The sequence below is a fragment of the Euleptes europaea genome, chromosome 13, assembly GCF_029931775.1.
Source record: "Euleptes europaea isolate rEulEur1 chromosome 13, rEulEur1.hap1, whole genome shotgun sequence".
Lineage (NCBI taxonomy): Eukaryota > Metazoa > Chordata > Lepidosauria > Squamata > Sphaerodactylidae > Euleptes > Euleptes europaea.
The window spans coordinates 2518330-2531310 of record NC_079324.1 but is presented as its reverse complement, the minus strand read 5'-3'; the positions used below and the strand labels follow the sequence as shown (position 1 = coordinate 2531310).

Sequence of the window (12981 nt, the reverse complement as noted above, 5' to 3'; positions counted from 1 at the left end):
CCCACAAGGCATCTAGGGAATTGGTGCATAGGTGGGTATGGGCACAATCAGTGTTAAAAATTGAGAAGAGAAAAAAACCTTTTTTTGGGGGGGAGGAGCAGCAGTCCACTGCCTGAGATAACAGGTGTTCTGGCACGTTAGTCCCATAACTATGAGACATTCCATGAAGCTTCATGCTTCTTCAGTAATATACTTGCTTCCACCTACACCCCTCTGCAAAGTGAAGCACTCCTCAGAACGTTGACTTAGGGTGAGGTATAGACTGCAATAGCCATTTGCAGTATATTGTAGGACAAGGTTAATTGCAGCCCAACCTCAGAAAATAAGCCCTTCTGGGAACACAAAAACCAGTGTCACCAAAGTTGAAGGATATTCCTATCATGAGTCCTGACTTGACCTAGAGCATGGAGAGATATGTCTAGGAGTCATCTGCTTGTGTGGGGGGTGGGGAAGGATTCGAGCCTTAAACGTTAGTAGGAGGAGGAAAGGAGAGCATTACTTCAACATGACTAGTGTGGGCTCAGCCGGGGGAAAGGATCTCTGCCAAGCAATTTCTGTTGTTCCCAAGGGCAAGCTGCCCATTGGGTGGAAGAGATCCCCCCCTTTTTTTTACCCATAACACCACACATTACATGTGGCCAGGAGAGAAATTGTCCCCTCATGGATATTGACCTTTTCCACCTCTGCCCCTTCTCCTTGCATTATATCCCTGGGCCTTTAAGCTGAGAACAGTTAGCTTAAGGCCTGTTACTAACCGAACCCTTCTCAAGACTGAACTGCCACACCCCTGTGAACACCAGACTCTTCATCACAGACTCTTCATCACAGACACAGACTCTTCACCACAGGGGCGACCTGTGACGGGCTGCTCTGCGAGGGGGGTTCCATGTGGGGGTGGGTATGTGTGCATCACCCCCAGTCCTGTGCCTCCAATTGGAGGAATAGCATGTGCCCCCCTGGATGGGAAAGAGCAGGCATTCTGCCTGGAGGTTTACTTTCCCTTCTGGTTCACTCGTCTCTGGCCAGGCTCTCATCCATAGTGGGAAGGGCCTCCAAGCTCAGCCCCCCACTGGTGATGGCCCCACTGCTGTGCACCGTTGAGAAGGACACCATGGTGTGGAGGAGCATAAGGACGAGGACACACAGCCGAATTTTGCTGTTGCTGAGGCGAGACCCTGCAGAGACTGGCAGCAGTGACGGGTGGGGCTGGTGGTACTGGTGGTGGTGATGGTAATAGAGATGATAGTGATGCTGTTGCTGGTGAAGGGGAGTGTCATGGCGTTGCTTATGGAATGACTCTGATTCTGTGGATTTGGTGGAGGCGTTGTCGTTGCTGTCTGGCTGGCGGTCACAGGAGTCCCACTGCACATCACAGCACTTTGCTTCTGCGTTGGGAAATTGGTTTTCTAGCAACCCTGGCAAAAAAAAACAACAGAGAAGAGAAGGTGCTGAGCAAGTTAAGCCATCCTCCAGACAAATTATACATCTACTCAGTGCAGTCGGGGAAAAGGAAATATGATTAGGGATGTGGGAATTTTAAAAGAGGTTTCTAGCCATTCAAATAGAAATTATTGGCTAGGAGGTGTGTGGGCAGATCAGCCAGTTTTTCCAAGGGTTCAGATGTTGAACTGTTGGTATGATGCAGGAGGCGTGTTCTTCCTCCCTGCTAGCTCTGCTAAGACTCTTGCACCAGTAGTGATCGGCAGGGAAATCTACGGGAATCACAGGTATCCACCACACTGGTGGTTGTGGAGGAGTAGCCATGTTTGTTGTCACAAAATAAAACAAAAGACCTCCAGCGACACCTTAAAGACTAACAACGTTTATTTCAACCTACCACACTAAGCTACCTACCACAAAATCACCTACCACAAAATCACCATGATGCCCAGATAAAACTATCATCTGAAAGAATTCTAAGATGGAAAGAAAAGAGATGGGATACATTTCATATATTCACAAAGGAGTAAATGGTGGGGTTCCCCAATGGTCTGTACCCAGAATCACACTAGTTAAGAGGTGGAGCCAGCTCAGCTGCATTCGCATAGAGCCGTGTGAGAATCCTGCTAAGCCAACCCTTTCCTGAACTGCAGAAAATGACAGTGGAGAGCAGTATCCATAGCCTTTCATACCTCCAGGGATTGGAAATAAATAAAATTAGCTTGAATCCTAGTACTGGAAGGTAAAAATGATGAAATAGGTATAGCAGAGACTTTGTGGGAGCAGTCCCATGAGTGGAACGTAGCAACTGATGGTCATAAGATGTTCAAAGACAGAGGTGCAAGAGAAAGGGAAGGGGAGTAGCAGTATATGTCAAAAATATGGTCACCAGCACAGAAATCCAGAGGTGTGAACAGAGAAGCTCCATACAGAGAATCTGGGTAAAAATGAAGTGGAGAAATAAATAAAAATTATATGTGGATAGAGTCTGGTACATAATGTCAAACAAAGAAGAGGACTTTCTGCTTGGAGACAATCTCTGCTAATCCATGTTTCAATGGCCATTCTGCCTCCATTTGGTGGCCATAGTCTCTACAAATCTTTGGTCCATACCAGTTCACCACTGCTGTCATCATAGTAAGGTTTGGCCTGCCGTGCCCTGGATCTTAGTTAAAGAGTGTGTATACAAAACAAGGAGAAAGTATTACTGTCCTGTTTTACATGACTGAATGCTAGTCAGAGAATACTGTGGTCATCCAGTTTGGCCAGCCTTGGTCTGGCATGGTCAGCTCTTATTCCAAGATGTTTTGATCCACTTAAACTACAATGCCTTGCTGTGTGGTCTTCATGTAGCCTTGAATTCAAAGTACTTGAATATTACTCTGACTGCATATTTGTGCCTTGGTTTCCCTCAATAAACTTTCCTGGTCTAACTCCAGGTTTGAACTATCTAGCCAGGTGTCAGCAGCTGAAGTACTGAGTCCAGTTCAGGGCACCACACTTTTAAAAAGACTGTAGGCAAATTGGAACGGGTTCAGAGTAGGGCAACAAGGACGGGTGTCTAGAAAACAAGCTTGTGTATATAAATAAAATGGAAAAAATGAATATCATTTCAGTTAACGTAAATGGACTAAATTCTCCAAGTAAAAGAAAAAGAATATTTCATAAGCTATGCAAACTAAATTCGGATTTGATTTGTATTCAAGAAATGCATATAAAAAAAGATCATGACAAATTTTTAGAACATAAAAAACTTGGTACGGCAGTCTTATCTTCAGCATCTAAAAAAAGGGAAAGGGGTGGCGATTTACTTTAAAGAGACTAAATTTTCCATAGAAAATGCTAGAACCGACAAGGATGGTCGATATGTTCTATTACTTCAAGGGGCAAATGGACGTTAATTCACAATTGCTAATATTTATGCACCAAATCATAGTAAAGAAAAGTTTTTTAAGACCTTCTTTGAAAATTTAACTGACTTTCACCAAGGAAAGTAGGAGATATGAACAGGGTAATGGACCCTAAGATGGACAAATCAACAAGACAAAAAGGGAACAAACTACCAAGACAGTATTTCAGTATCTTCAAGACTGGAAGTTGATAGAAGCATGGCGCTTTAAGCACCCCAATAAAAAAAGATTACACTTATTACTCCAACAGACACAGTTCCTATTCCAGAATAGATCTTTACTGCTGTATATAAGAATGAAGAGCTGACAAGCAAGGAAGAAGACATTCAAGAAAATTTTAAAGAATACTATGTTCAATTATATCAGAACAATGATACTGAACAAATAGATCTTAAATCCTATGTACAATCTGCAAATCTTAAAAAAATTGAAGAGGAAAATCAAAAAATCTTAAATCAGAAAGTTACCACACAAGAAGTAAACGATGCCCTGAGAAATTTAAAAATAGACAAGGCACCAGGACCAGACAGTGAGCTATTGTAAGAAGATGGAGAACATAGTAATTCCTCAATTGCAAAAGGTATTTAATGATCTGCTACAGGAAGGTAAAATTCCGGAAACATGGAGAGATGCACATACCGTATTTTTCGCTCCATAACACGCACCTGACCATAACACGCACCTAGTTTTTAGAGGAGGAAAACAAGAAAAATATTGTTTTCCTCCTCTAAAAACTTGTGTTATGGAGGACGGCATGAGCCGGAGTTCCCCGCCCCTCCTCCCAGCTGGAGTTTAAAGACACCCCCCCCCCGGGCAGGCAGTGCAGAGGACTTTAAAGACCCCCCCCCCACTTCCCGGGACTGGCCGCTGCAGATAGAGAAGCAGATAGGAGAGAGGGAGAGCCAGAAAGAGAGAAAAGGATAGGAGAGAGGGAGAGCCAGAAAGAAAAAAACAGATAGGAGAGAGGGAGAGACAGGAGGAGAGAAACAGATAGGAGAGAGGGGGAGAAAGGAAGACAGAAACAGAAGAGAGGGAGAGCCAGGAAGAGAGAAACAGATAGGAGAGAGGGAGGGACAGAAAGAGAAAAACAGATAGGAAAGGGGGAGAGGGAGGGAGAGAAAGGAAGGAGAGGGTCTGAGGAAAAGCAGGAGGAAAGGATGCTTCAGGCTGGCGCGCGGGACTGGATCCGGCCTCTTTGCGCCGGGAAGGGAGGGAAGGGGCCTTCAGGCCGGGCGTGCGAGGTGGCAGCCGCCTCCATGCTCCAGGAAGGGAGGGAAGGGGCCTTCTGGCTGGGCGCATGAGGCAGCTGCTTCCTGGGACCGCGGGGGGGGGCAGTGCAGAGGAGTTTTAAGACCCCCCCGCGCTTCCCAGGACCGAGAAGTGCGGGGGGGGGGGAAAGAGGTTAAACTCCTCTGCGCTGCCTGGACAGGCAGCGCAGAGCAGTTTAAAGACCCCCCCCACGCACTTCCCGGGACCAGGACACGTGGGGGGGAGGTTAAACTAGACCCACCGCCCCCTTCACGGGAGTCCCGGGAAGGGGGGCGGTGGGTCTTTAAACTCCTCTGCATTGCCTGCCCAGGCAGCGCAGAGGAGTTTAAAGACCCCCCCGTGCTTTAAAGCCGCCAGCCAGCTGGGCTGCAGGAGGCCCCTCCCGCCCCCCAGCGCAGCGGCGGCGACCTAGCCGGCCCCCGGGGCGGCCCTGCTCTGCACCCCGCTGCTGCTGCCATGGAGCCCGGCCGCACAGCTTCTGGCTGCAATGCCAGAGCCGGGCCGCCTCAGGAGCTGGCTTTAAAGCCGCCAGCCAGCTGGGCTGCGGGAGGTCCCTCCCAGCCGCCCAGCGCAGCGGCAACGGGGCGCAGAGCCGGGCCGCCCCGGGAGCCAGGCTGACAGCTTTAAAGCCGGCTCCCGGGGTGGCCTGGCTCCGCGCCCCGCTGCCGCTGTGCTGGGCGGCTGGGAGGGACATTCGCTCCATAGCACGCATCGACATTTCCCCTCACTTTTTAGGAGGAAAAAAGTGCGTGTTATGGAGTGAAAAATATGGTATCTCCCTAATTCCGAAGGATGAAAAAGAGAGATAGAATCATAGAATGATAGAGTTGGAAGGGACCACCAGGGCCATCAAGTCCAACCCCCTGCACAATGCAGGAAATTCACAACTACCTCCCCACTCCACACCCCTAGTGACCAGGAGATGGCCAAGATGCCCTCCCTGAACAAGATGTTCCCCTAAATCATATAGACCAATTTCACTTTTAAATGTGGATTACAAAATTTTGCCTCAATATTAGCTCAAAGGCTGAAGAAGTGTATTACGAAAATAATACATCTGGATCAAACAGGATTTATCCCGAAAAGGCAATTAAAAGACAATGTCAGAGTTATCTTGGCCGCAATTAATTATATCAAGAACAAAAGAGAAAAAGCAGCAATGATATATTTGGATGCGGAGAGGGCTTTTGATAATGTTTCTTGGAGATTTCTGCAGGAAACGTTGCAACAACTAGACTGTGGTACACAATTTTTGAGAGCTGTGAATTCTATTTACACCAATCAAAGCGCAAGACTTCTGATCAATGGGATGCTAATGGATAAATTGATGATACAAAAAGGAACAAGTCAGGGCTGTCCTTTTTCACCACTGTTGTTTAACTTGTCAATGGAGATACTTACAAATAGGATAAGGAACGATCCTAAAATAGAAGGAATAAAATATGAAGATCAAGAATATAAAATGAAAAGCTATGCAGATGATGTGGTGTTAATATGTCGAAAGCCAGAACTTTCATTGAATGAAATTCAGAAACAAATTGATCTATTCAGCTATTACTCTGGAAATAAGCTTAACAAAACTAAAACCAATATGATTCTTTATAACGTCTCAGAAGAAGAAAGACAAGACATTCAAAATAGATCTTAATGGTTCACACCAAAGAAGAGCGTGAAGTATTTGGGTGTTAAGATACCAACGAGATCGGACACACTTTTTGATTTAAACTATAAAGAAGTATGGGGGAAGATTGAAGAAGATCTATAAAGTTGGAATAGACTTCAAATCTCATGGTTGGGCCGAATAGCAGTATTGAAAATGAATGTTATGCCAAGACTCAACTTTCTTTTTCAAACAATTCCAATTGACATAAACCCAATGCTAATGACTAAATGGCAGAGAAGAATGAATAAATGTATTTGGAATGGTAAGAAACCTAGAGTAAGATTTGCAGTGCTGCAAGACGAGAAAAGTAGAGGAGGACTGAATCTACCAAATCTCAAATTATATCACCAAGCAGCCACACTGGCTGCACTGTCAGACTGGATTATCCGCCCAGAAGACAGAATGACAAGATTAGAAAAAGCTGATCAAGGATATGGATTTCTTCAACTACTTTGGACCAAAAAACTGTAACCAAACTTAAGAATGTACACACAGAGAATTTACCAATACAGATGATGAAGGTATGGAATTTACTTAAAAGATTTCTCAGTCCCTCACCACCAGGAATGATGTCTCCTATTGAAGCATACACAGACTTTGCAAGCAGGATCAAAAATGGTTTACTCACTTATAACGACCTAGTTAAGAAAGATGGACAAACAAAATCATTGCAAGAACTTCAGAAAGAAAATGTAACAATCTCTTCGTTTACATATCACCAAATAATTCATGCATTAAGAAAGGACTATCTACAAGGATCCAAACAAAGAAAATTGACAGAATTTGAAACTTTGATCACGAAAAATCAGGATCATCTTCTGTCAAATATATATAAAATATTGGTGGCTACAGACACCGCATCTGAACAAGTAAAGACATGTATGGTGAAGTGGATGCAAAACTTTGGGGAGATGATTCCAATGCAAATTTGGGAAAAACTGTGGAAAACAGATATTAAATGCTCAAGATCACAAGCAGTAAGAGAGAATTGGTACCAAATGTTTTTTAGATGGCATTATGCTCCAAAAGACCTGCAAAAGATGTACAAAGCAAACCAGGCTAACTGCTGGAAGTGTTCAGAAACAGAAGGAACATATTTCCATCAACGGTGGACATGTAAAAAAATTCAAACTTTTTGGAAAGTCATACAAAAAGAAATACAAGAGATGTTGAAAACGAGCTTTCAATCGGAAGCTAAATATTTTTTATTGGGAATAATTCCAACTCAAATATCTGTAAAGTATAAAGAACTTTATCAATATGCAATGACGGCTGCGAGACTGTTAATAGCACAGAAATGGAAGGACGAGGACACACCTGATTTAAAGTTGTGGATTACAAAAATGCATGAATATGCAATGATGGCAAGACTTTCGGCCATATTGCATTATGAGATGACCGAGAACACACGCAAAGATGGCAACCATTTTATGAAAGATACTGATGCTTTGATGTTCAGAAATATGTTTATTAGACAGAGTTATTAAGAATAAGAATTGATGTAGTATAAGAAAATCGTATTAAACTTAGGAAATAAGACTACTAATAGATTAGAGATACATTCTATGTAGATGATGAAACAGTCCGTGCGCCGGTGAAAAACAATGAATGTAATTCTATTTCCCTTTCCCTAATTTCCCCTTTTCCTTTGTACATAATAAAAAAATATTATATAAAAAAATAGAAAACAAGCTCTACAACCACAAGGAAAGGTTGAAGGAACTTTGAGTGTTTAGCCCGAAGAAGACAAAATGGGGGTGGTGGACACAATCTTCAAATAACCTGAAGAGCCCTCCAGAGGGCAAGACTAGATCTAGATTTACAGGAGGGTAGATTTTGACTGAACTTTAAGAAAAACTTCTTAATGCTACCAGTGGTTGACAAAGCAGTCAATCCACTCCCCCTCAATGGAAACTTTCAAGCAGTCACTGGACAGCCATCAGTCAGGGATACTTTGGATTTAGTTTTCCTGCATTGTAACAGGATGTTATGCTAGGTGATTCCAGCAGGGTAGGTGCGCTAGACTGTGGTGATAGGACGAAGGCTGATGGCAGCTTAAAGGGGACCAATATTTAATCCTTCTTTTGTTCTGTTGGACTAGATGGCATCTAAGGCTCCTTCCAGCTCTTTGATTCCATGTAGGCGAGGCAGTGGCAGCCCTCCTTTCTTCTAGCATTTCCAGTTCCTGCTCATCACCTCATTCCCTACCTTTTAAGGGCCAACTACATGTGATGACATCTCATGGCTGCCGCAAAAACGACGACCCCATTTTACAGTCATTCAAAAATTCTGCCAGGGCACAATCCTTGCCAGGCCCACAACACAGTGCTTCTTCCCCCCACACACACCTTTTCAAGTGCTAAAAATAGTACAGTGTGGGGGTGCTGCCATCTGGGCACTTGATAAGGTGCTGGGGGCACCCAAACGTGTCTCAGTCTGCTGCACTGGGGGCCCAGTCAAGACTTTAGAATAGTGGTGGCAGCCATGAGGACACCATCACTTCTCATTTGGCCCTCAATCATTCATTTGCATCTCCATGTTGCTGTCCTGTACCCCCACTCTAACCACTTCTCAACTTGCAATTCAGATGTTTCTTTGGCACTATCGGAATACTCCCTTGTTTCTCAGAGGTGTCAATGGTTGTTTATGCATGGGTACTTTCACTCGGGTTCACTCCACCCCCACCCCCCAGCTGTCTCTGTTGTTCCTTGGAGTTATGAATGAGTTTCCCCTCCATTAGAGATGACCTCGCTGCCAGCCTTCAGAAATCCCGGGACTTCCCATTCCTCCGTTAACCCGATTCTTCCCTCTCCCCTGAGCTCAGCCCGGGTGAAATCCCCATGCATAATGCAAAGCACGGGACACACAAGCTTGGTTTCTCTCACAGCCAATTACAAAGCAGCATGTCCAGAGGCGGGTATTCAAATACTTCCTGCTTCCTCGGAGCTCTGTCTGAGCAAAAGAAAGGCTTTTTTAAACCAAGGCTTGGATTTCTCCCCCCCCCCTTTTCAAATTGCTCTGTTTTTTGTTCTTAAAGTGCTTTTTTATGTGGCAATTGGGTTTAGGGGGAGAAATTTTTTCTTTCACTACAGCTAATTACAAAGCAGCATTTCAAGGGGTGGGGATTCAAATACTTCCTGATTTGAGCTTGGAGACTGCTGGTGCATAGGCTCCTGACAGGAAAGTGTGGGTCCAGCGAGCAATGAACCTCAGGTAAAACTTCCATGCATAAATGACCATTGTTTATGATGCTATACCCTCTGGCCAGTGGAGGAAGAACTAACAGAGGAAAGATTGTCGAAGGCAGGCACGGCAGTCCGAAATGCCCTCTTCTCCTCCCACTAATAATTTTCAGGAAGAGACCTTCTTGACTGTGTATTTGAACTCTAAGACCTCCAATGTAAGAGCACCTCTTTTTCCCCAAGTAATGCTGCTTGTGCTCAGAAGAAGTCATTATTACTCTCCAATATGTTTTTGTTCTTTTTTTCTGAACAGATTTTTTGTAAACTTTAATGAAAAGGGGAAAAAAGAAATCCCAAACAATTATCGCCCAGTCAGCCTGACATCAATACCAGGAAAGATACTAGAACAGATAATTAAACAGACTGTCTGTAAGCACTTAGAAAGAAATGCCGTGATCACTGACAGTCAACACGGGTTTCTCAAAACCAGGTCATGCCAAACTAATCTCATATCTTTTTTTGAAAGAGTGACAAGTATGGTAGATTAAGGGAATGCTGTAGATGTAGTGTACCTTGATTTCAGTAAAAAAAAGGTAAAGGTCCCCTGTGTAAGCACTGGGTCATTCCTGACCCATGGGGTGACGTCACATCCCGACATTTTCTAGGCAGACTTTGTTTATGGGGTGGTTTGCCAGTGCCTTCCCCAGTCATCTTCCCTTTACCCCCAGCAAGCTGGGTACTCATTTTACAGACCTTGGAAGGATGGAAGGCTGAGTCAACCTTGAGCCGGCTACCTGAAACCAACTTCCGTCGGGATCGAACTCAGGTCATGAGCAGAGCTCAGTAAAGCCTTTGATAAAGTCCCCCATGATCTTCTTGGAACAAAGTTAGTAAAATGTGGGCTGGGCACTGCTACTGTTAGGTGGATTGGTAATTGGTTGACCATCCGAACCCAAATCATTAATGGCACAACTTCATCCTGGAGAAGAGTGACCAGTGGGGTGCCACAGGGACTGGTACTATTTAATATTTTTATAAATTACTTGGATGATGGAATAGAGGATACACTAATCAAATTTGCAGATGACACCAAGTTGGGAGGGGTAGTTAATACTCCAGAGGACAGGGTCAGAGTTCAGAATGACCTTGATAGACTGGAGAGCTGGTCCATAAGCAATAAAATGGATTTCAATAGGGAGAAGTGTAAGGTACTTAACCTAGACAGAAACAACATAAGGCACAAGTACAGGATGGGAGATAGTTGGCTTGACAACAGTACATGTGAAAGAGGTCTGGGAGTCTTAGTGGACCACAAACTGAACATGAGTCAACAGTGTGATATGGAGTGTAGTTATTCTTGTGGTCACGTGTGGTATCCGCTGGGAAAACCCTGGGCACGTTATGCACTGGCTCCAACAATTTCTAGGTCCCATCTTTGGAAATATAATGTACAAGGCTATTGCCTGTATTGTGCCCTAATGACCTCAGTGGAGCAGCCTTAAAGGGATTAGCAACTCTAAAAGGATTAATATCTACTAAGCTCATCAATCCAGGTACCAGACAGCCAAATGTTTGCTCTAAGGATGCTGACTTCAAGATGGAATGTGTCATTGTCTTTCTTTCCTTTTTATCTCATTAATCATTAATCTTGGTATGCCTTGTTTTAGTTCCATTGTGTAACCACTGATTGACCTTTGCTATCCATTGTATTATTGCTTAATAAACTGAGAGATCACTGGGGCAATTCAGATTGATCTCTGGAACTCAAGACACTGTATGTGTTCTTCCCTCAAAGCACCGTGCATGCTTTCCCCAAGGCACTTTCGGGGTGCCTTCCCTTCAATGGTGGCTAAGAAGGCCAATGCAATTCTGGGCTGCATCAATAGGAGTATTGTGTCTAGATCAAAGGAAGTAATACTACCTCTGTATTCTGCAATGATCAGACCTCACTTGGAATACTGTGTCCAGTTTTGGGCTCCACAATTTAAGAAGGATGTTGACAAGTTGGAGCGTGTCCAGATTACGGCGGCCAGAATGGTCAAAGGTCTGGAATCTATGCCCTATGAGGAGAGACTTAAGGAGCTGGGTTTGTTTAGTCTGGAGAAGAGAAGGTTAAGGGGTGACATGATAGCCATGTTTAAATATCTGAAGGGATGCCATGTTAATGAGGGAACTACTTGTTCTCTGTTGCGCCAGAGACTAGGACATGGAGCAATGGATTTAAACTAAGAGAAAAGCGATTCCACCTAAACATTAGGAAGACCTTTCTGATGGTGAGGGCTGTTCGATGCTGGAATGCGCTGCCTCGGAGGGTGGTGGAGTCCCTGTCTTTGGAGGTCTTTAAGCAGAGACTGCCCTGACCTGGATGGCCCAGACTAGCCTGATCTCGTCAGACCTCAGAAGCTAAGCAGGGTCAGCCCTGGTTAGTATTTGGATGGGAGACCACCAAGGAATACCAGGATTGCTGTGCAGAGGAAGGCACTGGCAAACCACCTCTGTTAGTCTCTTGCCATGAAAACCCCAAAAGGGGTCGCCATAAGTCGGCTGCGACTTGACGGCACTTTACACACACACACAAGCAGAGGTTGGATGGCCATCTGTCGGGAGCACTTTGATTGTGGGATCCTGCATGGCAGGGGTTGGACTGGATAGCCCTTGTGGTCTCTTCCAACCTTGTAAACTTGTAAATTTAATGTATATGTATAAACATCTAAATAAATTAATACTAAGGAAATAACTTGGTGGAACTTTGGAGAACTAAGTGACAGACTGGACTGATTTGATCTCACTCAGACACATTTTGGGAATATTTATGGCTGTTAATATGATTATGATTTAATCCGATGGATTGATTAATTTAAATGTGTTTCTTATAGGTTTATCAATGTATGGGGACTAACAGTACAATCTTAAATAGAGTTAAACCAATTATTGTCAATGGAATTAGAAGGTTTAACACTACTTAGGAAGCTCTATAAATATTTTTAATAAATTTGGTCATATTTATGGGGACTGGTAAGAGGTGAGCCTGAAGTAAATATAATTTAATCACATTCTATTAAGATAATCTAAATGATATCTCAATATGTGCCATCAAGTCGCAGCAAGGGGCTTTTGGAGGCAGACGAGCAAGACAGGTAGTTTGCCATTACCTTCTTCTGCACAGTCTTCCTTGGTGGTCTCCCATCCAAGTACCAACCCAGCTTAGCTTCTGAAAGCTGATGAGATCGGGCTATACCATGCTGCCTTCCCTCCATGATACCTGAATATAGTTAATGATTAATATACTATTTCTTTCTTTCTTTTTATATCACAGTATGTCAGGGAAACAAATTAGTGTAATTGGACCAAGCAGTATTTAATATACTTATACACTGCTTTCCTGAAAACAGTAATCAAGTGGTTTAAAATAACAAAGGCATATATTATGGTGTATGTGTTTAAAGTGCCGTCAAGTCGCAGCCGACTTATGGTGACCCCTTATGGGGTTTTCAAGGCAAGAAACTAGCAGAGGTGG

The 12981-nt window shown here is 43.9% G+C and overlaps 1 protein-coding gene across 1 annotated transcript in view; it reads right to left on the bottom strand.

The window, feature by feature from the left end:
* Positions 1 to 894: 894 nt before the first annotated feature.
* NALF2 (NALCN channel auxiliary factor 2) overlaps positions 895 to 12981 on the bottom strand; it is a 97632-nt gene continuing 85545 nt past the window's right edge. Inside the window, exon 3 of the mRNA XM_056859715.1 lies at positions 895 to 1415. Within this exon, the coding sequence (XP_056715693.1) occupies positions 1009 to 1415 (407 nt within the window). The 3' untranslated portion in view covers positions 895 to 1008. The remainder of the gene's footprint in view (positions 1416 to 12981) is intronic.